Here is an 18,733-nt window from a genome sequence, read left to right on the forward strand (position 1 = left end):
AAGAGAAGAGAAGAGAAGAGAAGAGAAGAGAAGAGAAAAGAAGAGAAGAGAAGAGAAGAGAAGAGAAGAGAAGAGAAGAGAAGAGAAGAGTAGAGAAATGAAGAGAAGAGAAAACTGATTTGAGTTCAGGTTTGAGGTTATAGAAATGGAGAGGAGTAGAAATAATAGGAGAAAGGGGTGATTGTGTTTGTCTTGTTGAGGCTGTGCCACTTCCCTTTTTGACCGCAAGAACTTTTAAGGGAACTTTTTGATGGACTACCTGCATTTATACAGCAGGAACCTGGATCTAGTTTTAGCTCTTACCCTGAAAATCTCCCCACTACCATGACACTGGTCAAACACAAGTTTCATTGTTGACACTTAATATAGCAAACAAACAACCAAAAAAAATGGGTCTTGAGTCTCATTTTCAAATATTTAAAATCTCCAACACTCATATATCTCTTACACAACATACATTCAAACAACACTCACCTACAGCAGTGAGGACTGTGTTTTCTTCTTTTGTGCAACACTTAAATCTCAGTCTACACAGTGGCTTTTTAATGGGTTATCGCTCTAATTTCTCTAATTACAGCAACTTTTAAGATATGGTGGAAATGCAAAAACAAGTCCTCTGAAGATTCTTTGAGTTCCTGAGTAGGTCCTGATTTTTCACTCTCTGAGGCCATTTGAATGAAAAGGCCTAATTGTTTTCTCCAGCTCTCTCTGCTCCATCTCAGTCTCCATCTCCTCTAATTGGGTCCGTCTTAGCATGTCAGAATATCCTGTCTGCTGACCAGGAGGCCGTTCCACTGGATTAAAATGAAAACGAGGCTAATGGGGCTAACTTTCCTCCAGCGTCAGAGCCCACTGACATGACTGACATGATAACAAAAAAACTAACCGGCAATTAGTGGATCAAAAAACTACCCACAACACAATGCAACATGAGTCAAAGTAAAATTTAGCAATCACTACAATCAGCTCCTGATGTCTGCTGTAAGGCTTCAGTTTGGAGCAGAACTAAATAGCAATATAAGTTGGACTACAAACCATTTCACCACACAACAGACAGTGGATCACTGTGGCTTACAGTAGGGACTGCAACAAACTGCACACTACTGTCTGCACATAAACATTGTCATAGTGACTCCTTCTCCATTTCCCTCCTCCGCTTCTTCATCCTCTTTTTCAAAGGCCCACTGTATGTTCATGAATTTTCCACACCCTGTCATGCCTAAACTGCCCTCACTTAGTTTCCCTCCTCTAGGGATCACCTGCCTGCAATTCTTAATACCTTCACATACCTTTGTTGCAAAGATGCCATGGCGTTCCAGCAAAGTCTATGATTTTCAAGTTATATGTTTTTTTGTGGTGCCTGGTCCCACTCATTTGTTTTCCTGACTTGACTGACCTTATATACCTCTGCTTGTTGCTTGTAAGCCTGCTGATTGACACTAGACCTTACTAAAACTGATTTTCACAAAACCTGCAGTTTCTCTGTTTTGCCATTTGCTTTCTGTTGCCCTCTTAAATGAATTCCTCAAACACACTGTAAGATACAACAAAACTGGTTGTAACTGTGTGCATTTCACATAGCGCTGTCTTCATAAATGTGCTACTTTTAGCACAAAAACCATGGTAACAGTGCTATCAGCATCTCTGCAAACGTAAAAGAGGGACTTCCTCTGCCCATGGCTGCATACTAAAAATGCAGTGTGTTAATGTTGTGACTCTGCAATACAAACACATGACAGATTTTTTTACACAAGGGATGTCTTTTTCTGTCTAGGCACAGTATAGATGACTTTTTTTACATTGTATAAAAATCTGTTTATAAAAAAATAACTTTTCTGTTGTGAAAAGTCGTGATGATGTCACACTATAGCAAGGTTCAAAACTAACTTTCCTCTGTTGTTTCATTAATGCACATAACGTTAATGCAGAGGTCTAAGCTTAGAATTGAGATCCGACCAAGCATCCATGCTGGGTTTCCATTACTAAATACTTAAACTGCAATGTAATGAAAAGACAACCCACATATAAATAAACAGAGGAAAAGCCCAGATGCTTTGTCAGCATCTCCAGCACTCAAATCAATCCACAACCAAGTGTTTTCTTTGGGGACCATGTGTATGTTTGTGTGTGTGTGTGTGTGTGTGTGTGTATGTGTGTGTGTGTGTTTGTGCAGTGTAGGGCATTGTTCTATTGGCCCTGTTCCTGCCCTGGTTTCCCCGCACACACACACACACACACACACACACACACACACACACACACACACACACACACACACACACTCAGAAAGTGTCTGTTAAATGTACACAACAGTGCACAACAGATCTGCACAGCCCTCATCGATTTCCAATGAATTACCTGTTAGCATTACAGACTATCAGTATTGATTTGCCTATAGTAATTCTTATGAGGCAGAAAAAAATATTTCGTTGAACAGAAATAAGGATTGTGAGAAAAATAACAAATAATTACTGAAGTTTTACTCTTCACAAAATAAGAATCCTCTCAGAGGAAGCTTCTTCAGAAAACAGGTCTATCAAATCAGCTTCTCATATCTCCGCTGCCTCTGTTTGTGGGTTAATGACATAAGAAACCCTAAAATCACTGCCCTGAATGAAACTGCTCACCATTCATCCATGTTTGGATGTTTCCCCTTGTTGAAACATCAATGAATGTGAGTCACAGGATGAAATGTGTGACTTTCTACCCCTGTGTAAAAGCACCCAGTGTAAAGGGCAACACAGGCCTTAGTGTCTTAGTGCATCTCTTGCAACATTTCCTCTTTCAGGAAATCAAGTGGCAATCGAGGCACACACCCACCTTCTGTCTCACACACACACAGACACACACACTTCTGCGAACTATCCATGAACCTCATTCATTCTTTAACCCTAAACTTTTAACCTCTACTTTAATTCATACCCTTATCTTAAAGCTATATACCACATTTTTAACAAGACCAAGCCTAAGTAACTCATTTCAAAGCTGTTTAATAGTTAGCTTCTTGAAGTCATTGATATTTTGATATTAACACTGATTAGCCACAAAACAATACATAACTACAAGTAACCTGAAATTGCTCCTACTGAGTGAACCCAGTAGAGAGCGCACTACTGTCACACCAGAGACCGTTCGCATCCACAGTCCTGTCTGTGGTTATGTTTAGTCAACAAACGCAGGAAAAGACATTGGTTTTAGTTAAATGTAAGTAAATAGTTGCCTGAAGTCACGGGTTAGGGTTAGGGTTTTCTGTACTAAACCAGGCCACAATTTTCCCTAACTCTATCCAAGTGCTGTGATGGTTTAAAAATAACCATAAAATTGTTTAATGATGCCATTGTCACTACAATTGGATATTGTACAGCAAGATCAAACATTCTGGCGGAAAACGAATAGCTCATCTGTGAACATTTTACATTCACTTCAGTTACAGTACCAGTCAAATGTTTGGACACATAATGGGAAAGTGTACAAACTTTTGAATGGCACTGTATGTTCAGTATCATTTGCAACTTGCCAAATACATAAATTTACAACAAATCCTCATTGTGAAAGAAAACGTAATCCGGTCGCAATTACGTTTCCTGCAGGATATATCTGCTGGTTCAGTTTAGTTGGGTAGAAATGTCATTTTTAAGAGGCAGGGATGACTGCACATGCCTTGTCCTGCAGGAAGAATAACCATCCTCTTCCATAATTCATTTTGGATTTAGGCAATTTCGTATCACCTTCTTTATAAACATGTTTATTTGTCTTTTCTTTAAGGGGCAGTCATGTTATTAGCACATTAGCAGTACATCTTACTGAGGCAACAGTAATGAGGTTTTAAATTCTAAAGGGTGTGAACCCTCTGTTGCACAACCATCATTTGCCCAAGAAGACCTCCTTTTTCAATGTTCAAATCTTCAACTAGTCCATAAACACAAGTAACACATTATGTGGTATAGGTGATCTAGCAAAAGCATACGATCATGGGACACAACCATCTGCACAGGCATAAATAAAATTTAACACTTCTTGTAACCACAAACCACTCATACATATACACAAACAGATATTGCGATAAGGAAGTGAGCCCCACCCAGGGCCCTTTAAAGATGCTGCAGATGCTGGTGTGTGTATGTTACAGGATATTTCAGTCAAATGAGAATTTCAGCTATTTTTTTTGTAACTGGAAGTAGCAGAAGGGAGTTTTACCAGAAATGACGTGTCAGATTCTGTAATATACCATGTCTCCGTGTGGCAGGGCTGTTGGTGGATCAACTTACTGCCAGCGTTTTTGTGTGCAAACAGTGTTTAGATGGAAACATGACAACACAATTAAAGCATTTTTTCGTATCAGTATCACAGTTTACAGCAGTGTTCAAGTGCTTTCATGCATGCATGCAACAAACCAAACCAAATTGGAAAAGAGGGACAGAAAAGCATCATGGGAGTGCTTACCTTGTACACTTGACCATAGGTTCCATTGCCAACCACCTCCACCAACTCAAAGATACCTGCAGGATCCTAGAGAAATAAAAAAAACATTAACATTGTCAAGAAAAAGAAAAGAAAACTGGGATTAGAGTAATGTCACGTAGCAAGTATGTGAGCTGAGTCAAACAGAGAGAGCAAAGATGAGTATAATTAATATAGTCAAGAAACGAAACAACAGTATAACAGTAGAAACAGTGTAGAAAACGGTGCATTTCAGCAAGGTCACAGGTTCATGCCATGCAAAACTATGACAAGTAGCTTTATATACTCAGTGCTGAGGGCAAATGGAGAACAATGCATTGTTATACCGGGATGTGGACTGAGGAAGTGGTACTGAAAATGCGGATAACATTGTGAGCTACAAGTAATGAAAATACAGATTGAAATTTGTAATTTTATAGATTATGGCTTCACTGACTACTGAAATATTATCACCTTGAAATACATAAAATGCCATTACATTTTTCTAGACATATAGTGTCATTATCTCCAAGGATACCAATATTATAGGACTGAGACACAAACAGTGTAGTTTAATGACCAATGAAAAAAGATTAAGGAAATTCCAAACTGCAACATAGGACCAATATAGACTAGCGTTTCAGTATTATAACTATGTGAATTTGGTTAAAACAACAATACTGTATGTCACAAGTGTGTGACAAGAGTGTTTTCTTTTCTTTATGGTTTTTCTGTCATACAGTTTACGTTAGTGGGTTTTCTTGTTGTCGATCACTTGTTGCATGTCAACTTTTCAGCAAAGGAAAATCCAGTGTGTAAACACTGTAACTTGTAAACTTACAACAAACAGGACACAGTGCAGACAGAAAACATTATGTTACTCGATACATTACACACGAACACTTAAACACGCGATAAAAGTTTCTTAAACAGTACTTAAAGTGAGAGCCGACTTTTTGGCAAGATTTTTTTTTTAAATCTCCGACTGCCCACTAAGTTGTTGCTTGAAACTACCGTTAAGTTTCAAGGAACACCCACCACATCCTACAATGTTTACTCAAACACTTCTTTAAAAAGGAGGACAACATTTCTATCCTTACTCTTAAAGCAGCGAGGTCTATACTGTCCAAACTTCGGGTGGTGTTTTCTCTCGACATTGCTGCCAATAACTTTGTCAGCGTGTTGATGTTTGTAGACAAGACATGGACGGTCACAGTTTCTTCTCTACAAACTAACGGCTTTTCCTCGTCGGGTCCATTCTGAGGTTTGGCTAGCAGCGTCAAGCTAGCCAGTGTCATACACACGACTTCCAGACACACCTTTCAAAATAATTGTCTTCCTCGGCACACCTGTTAAAAATGGATTGATTTGGGGGTTTCTTTGTTATTGATGATACAAGATGATACAGTGACTATCAGCAATATAATAGAAAAACATACATCATATCAAAACATGTTAAACCTTCTGTAGCTTTAGCTAAACCTATTGTAATTCCCTACATACAGTGGAGTCCAAAAGTTGAAACCACTTTCCCCATTGTTAAATGGTCACTGTGCACAGGCTTGATTGAAAGTTATTCAATTATTTAGTTAGTTTTAATTGCCTTTTCGCGACCTAATTCTTTCTTTTATTATTATTTACTGTTTCAGGCCCGAGTCAATTTTACAACTCAGCTTTAATTATGAAACTACCAACATCCCGTTTCCGGGTGCAACAACTACGGTTCACCTAACTTTACTGAGTTGTTGCCCCTAGGTTGTGCAGCTGAGAAGTGATTTCTCAGAAACTTGACATCTAGTGAACCGACGAGACGAAGAACCTTTATTTTACTAAACCCCTGTTTCTACAGTGTTGGTGTCCAAACGTAGTTAACTGGAATAATGAAGTGTAATACACAACAATCTTTCCACGTGTATTCGTGTCCGTGGTCGTGCGCGCGCGTGTGTTTTTGTGGTGAAAGGTCCTCCTCACGTTATTCTATAAAAAAAATAAAATAAAAAAAACTCAGTAGTCACTGTCTACTTTGTAAATTCCTTTTGTAAATCAGTGATAAGTGAATTAATAACAAGATAAACATTCAGTAAGCTTTACTGAAAGGAACGTAAACACACACACAAACGCCAACAATGTGACTACACTGAACATGTTGCCCTGACAATCATTCTTACAGTTTACCCTCAATCATTCCTGAGCATTTGCAGGTGTTTCATTTCTATTCTGGTATCCCCTTCACATTAAGGGGGCACATCATATTTATTTCATAACAGTTGACATCTTAAGGATGTCAGCCATTTGTTGTTATTTTACCTCATCCTTCAACCTTTATAACATAAAAATACTAAGCAAACATTAAGGCTGAGGTTGACCCAGTAAAGGCAGACTTCTTAGCTTTAACAGACCTATTCCACAGCAGACACTTGTGATAGCACACGTGATAGCAGGGAAAGCCTTCAGTAACACTAATGAATGCTGCACTGTGCAGGTGTCCAGTTCCAGATCAGAGAAGCAGAACTTGAAATTTGTGATTGTACATGAAAGAAATTAAAAATTAAAAAATTCTTCTGCCTATTTTTAATGAACAATGCTTGTTTTGTCCCATCTTTCTGTAATGTCCTGGTGAACATCAACAAAGTGGCTCTTTAAACTTTGAAGGAAATGGGGCCTGCCAACAGGCGTTTGCAAAATAAACATTTTAAAACATGCTGTTCAAAACAGATTCTCAAACTGTGTAATGTGTGTATGAGCAACTTTATGTGCTATATACAAGTCTCACAGCTGCCACTAATTTTGCATGATGGATTTTTGGCCACATGGGGGCAGCGGAAACAAGTTGTGAACAAAACATTGACAGAGCATCAACTAGGTAGCAACTTATTGCTTATTTACACATGCAGCCATAACAGAGCAACAAAATAATTTATCTGGTGTGGTGTTTGCGGCCACTTGGTGAATCTGTTTGAGATCTTTGTACCAACTCCTGAATATCTGGCTCTTACGCTGTTCAATGCTCCACTCTGTTCACCAGCTTTTTGTTAACATTCTCTGCTGTTTGTTGCTGTGCAGGTAGTGTGCCATGGGTTTTTAGAGCTTTGTCTCTGAAAACAGCGCTGCCTGCTGCAGCTAAAAATTAGGCTATGCGAGTGGTGAGACTGAACTAAAACAGTAACGTTTTCACTCAGATAGATTAACATTGAGCACGAAAGTCACTTCAAAGCTCTGTAGCTTCATAGTTCTCTGTAGTTTCATCACAAGCAACCCCCTGTTATATTCACAGCTATAATCAATATTAAGACAATATTGATTATAGCTGCTTATTTGTGATAGTACAATGTATTCATAAACATAACCCAATTATGCCTTCATGTTTTACCAACTCCAACTGATGTGTGCTCATTGTTGCAGTAAAAATTCTGGCTCACTTATTTCATGCGTCTGTGTAAATTATGCACTGTAGGCCTACTGACAGGACATGATACTTGATATGAGAGAATAATAATTATCAGCTATTGGCAGTGACTTGGTATCGGAATGTGATGAGACAGTCCAACCAGGCCAGAGCTAGCTAGTTAGCATGCTAACTTCAGTAGCAGAAAAGAAGTGATAGAAATAGAAGCAAAACAAGAAGGTTGCTTTCAACCACTGGAGACAGCTCTTGGTAAAGGAACGTAAGTAAGTAAAGGAATGAAGTCTGATGCTGAACTCATCCAGTTTCTTATAGACTGGTAAGTCAACAGCTGTTAATGCTAATGTTGGCTATGTAGCAATAGCAAAACTTACAAATAGCTCCCATTAAGTATGTTCCCTCTCAGTTATTTATGCTGCAGTATTTATTTGCTTTACCCATGTAATTATGTTTTTAAGTGCAAAATGTATTGGAGAGATGGAGCTTCACATTCCAGTCCCCTGACTGAGCCATTGAGTCACAGTCATCATGGTGGAATAAGGGTCATTATGTGGTGGGACACAGTCAGTGTGTGTATGTGTGTGTGCGCGTGCATGTGTGTGTGTGTGTGTTGGGCAGAAACAGAGAACGCAAGACTATGCTAGAATCCTGTGTGTGAGTGTGAGTGTAGGAGAATAAGAGAAAGATGGCAAGTGACTCTCTTGCACCCTCTGTGTGTGTGTTTGTGTGTGTGAGTGACTGTGACAAATTAAAGAGTGAGAGAGGGGGGAGAGAGGATAGCTACGAGTGTGCAGTGTGTGTGTGTGTGTGTGTGTGTGTGTGTGTGTGAGTGTGTTTGTGTCCCGGCAAAGAATGGTCTCTCTGTGGTCTCACACAGTGGCCCTGTTCACACCAGGGTCAGCTGCCTGCACACACACACACACACACACACACACACACACACACACACACACACACACACACACACGTACACACACATACACTCAAACACACACATTTCTGGACTCGTATCCAACCTAAACAAGACAACATTCTGTGAAACAACTGAATAAGAAAATTCCAGAGTGATGGATGTCGTTTGTCTGTCTCTCATTTCATTTTCTGTGTGTGTGTGTGTGTGTGTGTGTGTGTGTGTTTCTGTGTATATGCAATCAGGTAACGAGGTATTCTGTGTCTGTGTTCAGAGGAAGTTGACATTCCACTTATCTCAACCATTTCCTCAGGACACTTGCATGCATACATGCACACACATACATACACAAATACACACACAGTATACAGTGATAAAAGCTGTATCACTGTAAGTTCCTCAGAAGCAAAGAGAAGGGAGGGGATTTCTTATTTTTTCTATACATGATGACAAATTTCTTATTCAAGATACAAAGAAGACACAGTCACAATGAACATGGTTTAAAAACAATGGTTAAAAATGCTAGATAGTCAGCTGGTTACAGACAGGTGACAAATTAAAGGAAAAACCTATATAAAGAGGCTTACTGAGGTGTTCGAGACACAACGAGCCTCCAGAGCAGCTTCTATTGACATATTCATCCCTGAAATAACTGTATATTCTGAAGGTAGTAGAAACATCAGTCCAAAATCTCTGTGTTTAATTGCCACACCCTGTGAGTCACATCATCTTCATGGTCAGCAAACCATCTGGTGCCCCAAGATAAACTCTATTATCCCAGGTGTTGTCATCCTGGAAAAGACCTCTCTCAATTCCACACAGCCTGCAGTTGTCAAAAGACAATCTTAGAAATTAGTAACAGGAAATGTTGAAACTAAGCGGCTCATATCTAGCATGGTCTAGTTGTTTGACTTCTCCTGAACTGATTAATGACATTTCACAATCAGGCCAAGTTCCTTGGTCAGATTCAGGGGGCTGACACCGGGCCAAGGAAAGACCAAGTTCGAATGCAGCTACCCCATCCCCAAAATTTGCCATTTGGTCCTCCATTGCCAGACACTTAGCCAACTCAGACCCTTCAACCCACCTGACATTAAAGTGGTTGCAGAGGGGTTAGAGACAGAAGCAGTATAGAAGTCAAAGTTTAGCTTGCTGCAGGTATTGGTGATCGAATTGGTTGAGGTCACTCAAGAACAACAAGTGTTTAACCTGGGACCCATCAATATAGTTAGCCGCTAGAACAGCATGTCCTCACATTGGACATTTTTTTCATCCATCTGAGGATAAAAATATAAGAATAAGCACACATACACACAAAGACAAAGAGAAAAAGATCCCGTGGAGGCATACTGCAGTGATTCTAATAGGCTGGCTGAGCACATCTTTTTATCTGTCTCTGTCTCCCTCAATGTCTCCTTATCAGCCTTTTTCTCATGGAAGAGCCTCAGACACCGGCTCACAAACTTTTAAAAGATACAGATGCCCTGATATAGAAAAAAAAAAACCCAAAAACATGTGACAGGATTTTAAGTTGGGATGTAATGTAGAGTCACATAGGAATTATAAATGGAATTGCTGTATGAAAAGTTATCAAAACTTAATTAGCACTTTATTTTATTTCTCTCATTTCCTACCACACTACTCTCCTTTCCCTTTTTCTGCTCTCTTACCACACGAGAGCGCTGTTGCTTTTGTTTGCATATTACCAAGCTCATGGGTGACATTGCTCTGTGTGTGAGGTGAAACCCCCACCCGAAGTGTTAGACGGCTACTTTCACTTCCCTATAAAGGCAGACATATCAGGAAGTGGTTTTTAAAGATGTGTTTGTTTCGGTGTGAAAAAGAAAAGAAAAAATGCAAATCATTTTATGTCATGTGCATCAGTTGAGAGATCAACAGATAGAAATCTAATGAAACATTAATTTCAACATGATTAAACATGCTATCGTTTCACAATACAATTCAGCTCACTGTACTTCATATGAATGGATAGAATATATAATCTCCAACAAGAAAAATTGTTAAAAGGATCATTCAAAGAGCAGATAAGCACAAGAGGGGAAATACTTATGCTTGAATTTTGCCGTCATCAGCTTCACCGAGGATTGTAGCTTCCTTAAATAGTAACATTATAATTATTAATTATTTAATGCTGCTTGTTAAAGCTACAGTATGTGACGTTTGTCTAATATTCTTCAGTTCCAAAACTTATCTTAATGTGTACATGTGCTGTCAAAGGCTTCTGTGACGCAGTCTCTCTTCACTTGAAGATGAAACTGTGATAACCAAATGAAGCAGTTAGTTGAACATCATATGTAGAAATCATTTGCTTGCTACATCAAGCTCAGTGAGGTTTGCATGTTTTTTGTCTTTACTGCTGAGGGTGCCACTGAATGTATGGAGAAATCCTTTTGCTGGTGAATAGTTTGGTTACAACTCTAATAAAAGAAATACATATAGCTGCAGACTACTGTGAATCTGTTACTCCTGGCAGTACATTTAATTCCTGTTGTGGATATGTAGATTGTTGCAGGTCAGCAGATACTGCTTTGCAGTACACCCTGAGAGCTGAGAAGTTTGTGGTTGTATGCAGGTGTGCTTGGAAAATAAACATCTTTCTTTTCTAAGTTAGGTTTCTGTGGTGAAGGAGAGTCAAACTTTGTGTTTGACTATTCTTCATTCCCCTGTACAAACAAATTTCCACTGTCTGCATGCCATTAAAGTTACTTTGAAGACGGAATTAAAATGTTATACTGGTAGGGGCTTTGAATGCAGACAGCTCCGTTGTTCCACAGTGTGGTAACTATTCAGCCTGCTACTTCTTTGTGTTTGTGCAGGTTAATATAACTTGTTTTAGTGAGAGTCACACTTTGCGTCCTGGGAATGTAAGCTGCATAGCCACAAGAGCAATTGTAAATATCATCATAAAATATTTTAATTACATCAATATCTTTACAACCATTTGTGCAATCTTTGCAATCAACTAAAATATGACACATTTTCCTTACTGTCGAAATGCATATCTGTCTCACAATCTCTATCTTAGTATCAAAAGTTGATTCCATACGTCACAGAGAAAAAATATCATGACGACAGTAACTTAAGGTGAATATAGGGTTATGATGTAACTGCTGTACTGTGCAAAGGGGTTATGCATTTACAAGGTGCAGCTTTTAAACGGTTTAAAAGAAGGCATGGGCAGAATTGATTAACAGCCACTTTGTGTTTGAGTCTCATACATTCCCCATACATCCAGAAGCTGCTGAGAGCTCCCCGGTATTGTTGTAATGACAGAGGTCCAGTAACAGCTGCTTGTCAACAAAGGCATCATTTCCATAAACAAGCCACTGTGAGGAGGATCTGTTAGTGCGATTCCAATATGTCTCAAACAAAGTCCCACATAGACATCTTCAATGTAAATAGCTTTAACATGCAAAGATGCCTCCAGTATCTTTTGGGGCAAATCCAGTGAGAACACATAGCCCAGTCCCTGGGCGTACGGTGGGTAGGTTGGCTCGGGGAAGGCAGAAACAGGCAGAAACCACTTTGAGGTCTGGTCTCGAATAACAGCAGCATACCTTACCACATGTCCTGTCAAGTAGCGATGTTGGGGGGCTTTCAAAAGCATGTCAACAAGCTTCTGGACATTAAGGAATATGTCCGAGTCGACTTTCATGGCGTAGGAGGTGTTGGGGCAATGAGAGCTGAGCCATTCAAACATGACCATGGTTTTAATGGTGAGGTTATTGTAGCTGTCCACAAAGCTACTCTGGAGAATGTCTTTATGTCTCCGGCTTTCCTGTAACACCTAAAGAAAGACAGGTAGAAGGCTTGGTTTAGTTTCCAGTGGAAACAAGTTAGCAAACACTTGGTTATTTCCACATACAGCAGATATGGAACAACATTAGTGTTCATTTTGAGTCATGTTTCTGGCCACCTGGCAAATGTAAGTCAAATCCACTCTCCTATATCTGAAATATCTGGCTCATTACCGATAAATGCTCGACTGTGTTCACCATCTAGTAACTTTGTCTGCTGTATGTGCTGGGCAGGTAGTGTACTGTGTGTTTATCAGAGCTTTTTTTTTTTTTTTACTGAAAACAGCTGCTGCTACAAACAGGTTTGGTGACAGCATTTTGATTTCCCCCAATGAACCCCTGGAACATTTCTTTCTCTCATGTTTGTTGAATGATAGTAGAAAGGGATACTGAAAAAGAAGTCAGTAATTAAAAAAATGAATATACTCACTTCCTCATCCAGGAGCTTATCTCCCTCTCTGGACACCCCCAGCAGGAAGAAGTGGCTGACAACTTTGCCCAGCACTGTAGTTTCTTTGCCCCAAGTGTTACGAATTATGTCACGGGCCTCCCTGTTGTGAATTGCGACTGGGATCATAAGAACCAAGAATGGACTTTCCTGCTGACATCTGATTGGTTCATCCAATCTGAAAGTGTACTGGTGCGGGTATGCCACAAAGTACTGTGAAGCAGAGGAAGTTGGTGTTTTTGAGTGTTGCACCTCATTAGTGCTGGGTTAAGACTATCTTTTTTTTCTGTAGCCTACTCTAATGTTAGCTACACAGTGAAAAGATCTATTACGATGTGTTGAGACAAAGTGAATTTTTGAATCGCTATATTTATTTTTGCAAATTTCAGTGATGGACTATTTGTGTTGTCTGTGTTTATTTGCTCAGAACTGCCACTGTATCAGCTGTACAAACATAAGCTTTAGCTAGCTAGCAATGTACACTTCCTGTTTTTTTTACCTGCTACACAGACTTGGTTATGGGTTTCAAGGAATTAGTAACTGCAACAGCATCATGTATAAAAAGGAGAAACAGCATGTTAATAGTGATTTATACAAGATGCAAGGGGTTCACAGGAGGCCCATTTGGGGTCCTATGACCATGGTTTAAACACATACATTTATAAAACTCGAGTTACATCCAGGTTGTCTCATTATGTGGTCTCTGTGTTTACATTCATCTACTCATACAGAACAGTGATCCCAGTGTAATCCATTTGAGACTGAGAGTCTTTTTCATTTCCACAGCCCTGTACCCTTGGAGCCTGTGCATGTAACTGCTGTAGAAGTAGCATGCCCCTTACAGCAGGTACAAATTCTGCTTTACTCTGATGATTCATCTGAAATGTATGACTGTTCTTATTATCAGATTAACAGGTAAACACAGCGCTGATGCATTACGTGTGTGGATTTGTCTTTGCCTTGGTCATTTTGATAGCTGCATCTGTTTCAAGACACGGACACAGAGACCGGTAGATATACTTACACTGCCAATTTCAGTAGTCATATTGTTGTAAGATTGGTTCAACACTGAAGTTGCCCTCCAAAAGTTCAAAGGCAATGGTACCTTGAAAATATATATTACTATTCCCAGCATGAAGGGCGGCACCCATAACCGTGGCCTAGCTCTTGTCCATGGAGTCTTTTCACTGCCAAGACAAAAGTGAAAATGGACATCTTTAATGCCCATTAACTGCACAGCAGAAGCACTTTACAATCCATTATGGGATTGGAATCAGGAAGCACTTTGCTAATAATGCCTCTTCCTTGCCTAGTAATGCAGGGAATCTTCATTAGTAGCGATTTATGTATAACTGTTTACAGCAAGTAAAGGAGTTTCCATTAAGGTCTGCATCCATCAGAAGTGTGATGTATGTTAACACAATGTACACATTTTTGTGAAGTCTATTGCTTTACAAGCTTCTGTATGTAGCCTTCATGGTACATATAAAGCAATCAGTCAACATAATCAAGAATCTTCTAAACTACTGTATAGACAGACTAAATGAGAAATAATCGCACTTCTGTAAGACTATACAAATCTTGCCCAAACCTCTACATTTTAACATTCCTACACACTTCCCTATTTTAATTTATTTACGTCATTAAGGCCTAGTGATTAGTAGTAACAGTGATGGCAAAAGGGCTATGACTCAAATTATTACTTATTACGACTTTCCACTTCAGTAGACGGATGTGAAAACAGTCTTCTGGTATCATAGTCTGGCCACAAGTCATTCTGCACAGTGAAGGTTAAACATTAAACTGAAGTTGTTGTTGTTGTTGTTGTTGTTGTGTTGCTTAAGGTCTGGTTCCAGTTCTAATTTAAAGAAACACTGTAAACATACAAAGTTGCTTTAAGGTTAAAAATAGAACCAGGTTTACAAATACAAACAACCAAGGATTCACTTCTTATTATTAAGTCTTAGCATTGATCACAACATGATGTCACTGTCAACACCTGAAAACTGACAACTGTGACCTCCCATAACAACAATACTACAGCTGTTCCCAATGTTGAAACCCACAGATATGAAAACTTACAGTACTAACTCTCACACATAAATAACACCGATGAGGAATAAGTCTCTGATTAGAAATATAATATATCAATAAATTTAGTTCAAATATACTAGAAGAAGATCTAATTGCACTCATACTTTTCTGTCACTTCTGTGTCAGTGATGGACTGCATATAGACATAAAGACATAAGAAACTGAAAAACAGGAAGGAAAGACATGAGACAACAGAAAATAATTGAATAAAAACTATGAATTATATACAATTTTCATTACATTTGTAGTGGGGACTTTCCAGGGAAATAAATAATGATTAAACAGTGGTGGGTTTGGAGGAGAGATTTTTCTAGAGGTTTGTGGAACTGTAAGATTTCCCATGTGACTTTCAAAGCTATGTCTGTGCATGTTTTAACAATGGCATGTAGAGACATAGATTTTGTCAGAGAGAGAATAAATGAAACAAGCTGCTCAATTGGTGCGGCTCACAGTGAAAAAGGAAATCTTATAGGTGATTTTCAGATATACTGTATTTATTTGTAATTTCTTTTGCATGTATGCATGAGATAGTATGTCTGAGTGCCAAATGCTAAATCGAATTGTACAGATCCAATTGAAGAAAAAAAACATCAATTTAGAAAAAGAATATGATTATATAAAAAAAGATATAATCAGATACATAATCAGATTAAAGACAAAGACACTCTAGTTTCCACAGTTTCACTTTGAGAAGTTCAGATATTGTACTGTATGGAAACCTGTTAAAAGTAGCTATTAGTAGTACTGATCTTACTGTAGCAATTTTCTCTGCAGTTGAGACCAGGAAAAAACAGAAGCTACCAAATATTATTTGCTTCTCTGGTTGAACACTCAATTAAACATCACAGCCACACACTCAGAAATGATACATTCGAACACGAATAAAGACATTAGCTCTAATGTGTATTAGGAGCTCAGTTTCCACTGCAATTAGTCTGACTGATCCGATAACACAAGACAGGACCTGTTCTAACAGCTTTCACGTTTAACAACCAAATTGAGACTTTCACTTTACCATGTGTTTACCGTTGTGTTTTACCATATGTTAAAATGAACACATTTCAAAGAAACAGAATTAAAATCTAAACTTACCCTTTAGAAACACATTTCTCCTGCATGTTCAAAGACGTGGTTGAGAAGAGATTGATTTCACAACTAACAGCTACCAGCACGCCTCGCACAACAGACAGACAGCGGCAAATAATGAGGATGTTTATGGGGATATCTAACTGTCAGACTGCACCGTGGTTTGTGACCGCGTGTGTGGGAAACACACACCAGGCCTCCTGACAGACACACAGTATACTGCAATTCATGTGAATGCCTGTGTTGGATATTATTTACAACAAGATTTAACTGATATGGTTTGAAGTGGTGGCAGAATCAACATGACTTAACATGCAGTTTGATTTGCCTGTTATTGCAACACCATCACATTCATGCCAACACTCTTTTCCGTCAACACCCTATCCTGTTCACTCTCTCCCTTTTGCAGATTTCAATATTTGCATTTACTCTTCACTCTACTGCTTTTTCTACTATTACCTTTAACACTTGAAACATTTCCTGCATTGACAGACACAACATAAACTTGAATAAATGCATTCAGTCAGCCATGTTCTACTTACTGCATTGAAAATACCAGTTAATGAATTGGAGATTGATTATATGTTCCAGTTTTCTGTTTAGAATGCAGGTGTTGTTTATATGTTAGGCACTTCTGCAGGGAGTTTTTCTATCTTGCTGTGTTCCTCCCACTTTTTATCTGCACAGTCGAGATATAAATATGCATCTGTGACATCATCTGAATGATGTGGATATTCTGAGAAGTGTTCCAGCATTACTGAAAAGACAAAATTAGCATACATTTCCTTGAAAAATACGTGATAAATATACTCATTCATGTAGGGGAAAAATTATTTATTACTAGTGTTTGATTGTTAGATATAGAATTGAGTAGTTATAGTTACACCCAAATGTTATCTCTGACTGCATTTCATGGCCCGCTCTTGGAGGGAGCAATGGACCTGTAGAGGGTGGGTTAAACGAACTAGGAGAGGCCCTTATCTCAGTTGTCCAGAAAAACTGTTTGCTTCTTTAAAAGTGATGAACAGTTCAGTTCTAGCCAGCCTGAGCCTGACATCTCTGACGCGTTTGATCAAACTATTGCTGTGACTTTGTTTGACTCCATTTGCTTGTTCTTTGCCTGTGTTACACTTGCTTGAGTGATTCAAATAAACATCAAAACCTTACAAGGCGTTCTCCTTTGAAGCTTTCTCACCAAACCAGTTTACAGATTTCCACCACAATTCATTTTAAATGTGTGACGGTCCCTGCCTTGCAGAGCCTGTTTGGTGTGTTCTCTTTGTTTTTCTTTCAGGTACCTGGCTGGTAGGCCTGGCCAGTCTCCCAGTGGGTGGCCTATTTAAGATCTGGCTGTCAGCTCTCCCAGGGACTCTCTCGGTCCATCCTGACGGCACCCCGTCTTTGACTTGGTTGGCTTCGGCCTAATTTTTAGTTATTTTACTTGGTTGTTATTATTTATCTTGTTTTGTTATAAATAAATTCCTTAAGTTTTGACGTTTCTGTCTATCTCCACTTTTTTGTCATGGCTCACGAGCCGGGTCATGACAAATGCAATGAACTACAGGTTCTTCACTAACATTGAGTGTGGATCATGAGTGACTGACTAAAGCTACATGTTATGAAATCTGCCTCTAAGTTTTCAACTCCCATACTATCTCCATGTATCAAGGGTTTTGTTTTTAATGTGATTATCATCTTCTCTGCCAGTGGCTACTTTCTTCTCTAGCATGTCTCTGCTAGCATGCTAACATGCTAAACTAAGATAGTGAACATGATAAACAATGTATCTGCTTAGCACCACCATGTGAGCATTGCTCATTGTGAGCATTTGACCATAATGGTGCTGCTGCAGTTGCTGTAGACTGTAAAATCAGTGTTGTAATTGTTCTGTAAAGGGGAAATTACAGAAAGATGGTGGATTTGGTTAACTTTGAAAGAAGTCGAGTGACTTGATGCATACAACATTTTTAACACATATCTGAAACCAAAACTTTTTTTCTATCCATGAAGTGACTGAGACCTAAGTTTCTGCTTCCTGCACTGTAAAATATGTCTCTGCTTAACATGAGGCAAGCAGCAATTACATTTCCTGACAAATGTAATTGATAAAACAAATTAGTAGTGTACAAACTGTTTTTCTAGCAGGCAGGGCTGATTGTCTGCAATGCGTTGACATCAAAAACACAGAGATGGACCCTGTTAACTGATTACCAAAGAGCAAAACTGTACCTGTAGTTCCCTCCTGTGCAACAATGAGTGCAATGTTTTCTCTGTGGCTGAATCTGTCCCAAATATAGCATGACTGTCAGAAGCCACTTCCACATCTGGACCAATTCTGGCACACACTTGGAAAATCTTCCGGCTGTCAGCCAATACCAGAGGATGCAGGCATATGTAGAGGTTTTGCTACAGTGCATTTGGAAAGTGCTCAGAGCCCTTCACATTTTTCACATTTTGTTGTTGCAGTGTTATTTTTTTCCCTCACCAGCCCCTTACCCCATAATGACAAAGAAAATTTTAGAATTTCTTGTAAA

At 39.0% G+C, this 18,733-nt stretch overlaps 2 protein-coding genes across 9 annotated transcripts in view; both read right to left on the reverse strand.

Moving 5' to 3' along the window:
- LOC130174072 (misshapen-like kinase 1) overlaps positions 1-5,796 on the reverse strand; it is a 66,374-nt gene extending 60,578 nt beyond the window's left edge. For 2 of the 4 annotated variants that reach the window (XM_056383680.1, XM_056383678.1), the window contains exons 1-2: positions 5,541-5,795; positions 4,444-4,509 (exon numbers count right to left, since the gene is read on the reverse strand). In XM_056383680.1, coding sequence (XP_056239655.1) covers positions 4,444-4,509; positions 5,541-5,738 — 264 coding nt within the window. In that variant the 5' untranslated portion in view covers positions 5,739-5,795. Of the gene's footprint in view, positions 1-4,443; positions 4,510-5,540 lie in introns of all 4 variants that reach the window. The other 2 variants (XM_056383679.1, XM_056383681.1) reach the window with 2 other exon arrangements.
- A 5,874-nt stretch (positions 5,797-11,670) lies between these two features.
- LOC130174074 (beta-1,3-galactosyltransferase 2-like) lies at positions 11,671-16,823 on the reverse strand. 5 transcript variants are annotated; one of them, XM_056383685.1, is made up of 4 exons: positions 16,742-16,823; positions 14,125-14,206; positions 13,002-13,232; positions 11,671-12,561 (listed from the first exon to the last, which is right to left on the reverse strand). In XM_056383685.1, exons 1-4 carry the CDS (start codon positions 16,744-16,746, stop codon positions 11,962-11,964), a joined length of 918 nt encoding a protein of 305 aa, XP_056239660.1. In that variant the 5' UTR covers positions 16,747-16,823; the 3' UTR covers positions 11,671-11,961. The 5 variants fall into 5 exon arrangements, with proteins under 5 accessions (XP_056239660.1, XP_056239658.1, XP_056239659.1 ...); XM_056383683.1 differs by having other exon boundaries at positions 14,044-14,206; XM_056383684.1 differs by lacking the exon at positions 16,742-16,823 and adding an exon at positions 16,206-16,733.
- Positions 16,824-18,733: the final 1,910 nt, after the last annotated feature.

Source organism: Seriola aureovittata, chromosome 8 (genome assembly GCF_021018895.1).
Source record: "Seriola aureovittata isolate HTS-2021-v1 ecotype China chromosome 8, ASM2101889v1, whole genome shotgun sequence".
In the NCBI taxonomy this organism is placed as follows: Eukaryota; Metazoa; Chordata; class Actinopteri; order Carangiformes; family Carangidae; genus Seriola; species Seriola aureovittata.

What these genes read in the sequence shown, in the direction of transcription:
- LOC130174074 (XM_056383682.1), bottom strand. Translation starts at nt 16,231, where the DNA reads ATGCAGGAGAAATGTGTTTCTAAAGG. An exon ending in GAGAAATGTGTTTCTAAAGG is followed by an intron (nt 14,207 to 16,205) that starts GTAAGTTTAGAT and finishes TTGTCTTGGCAG; the next exon opens with TGAAAAGACTCCATGGACAA. An exon ending in TGACTACTGAAATTGGCAGT is followed by an intron (nt 13,233 to 14,043) that starts GTAAGTATATCT and finishes TCTGCTTCACAG; the next exon opens with TACTTTGTGGCATACCCGCA.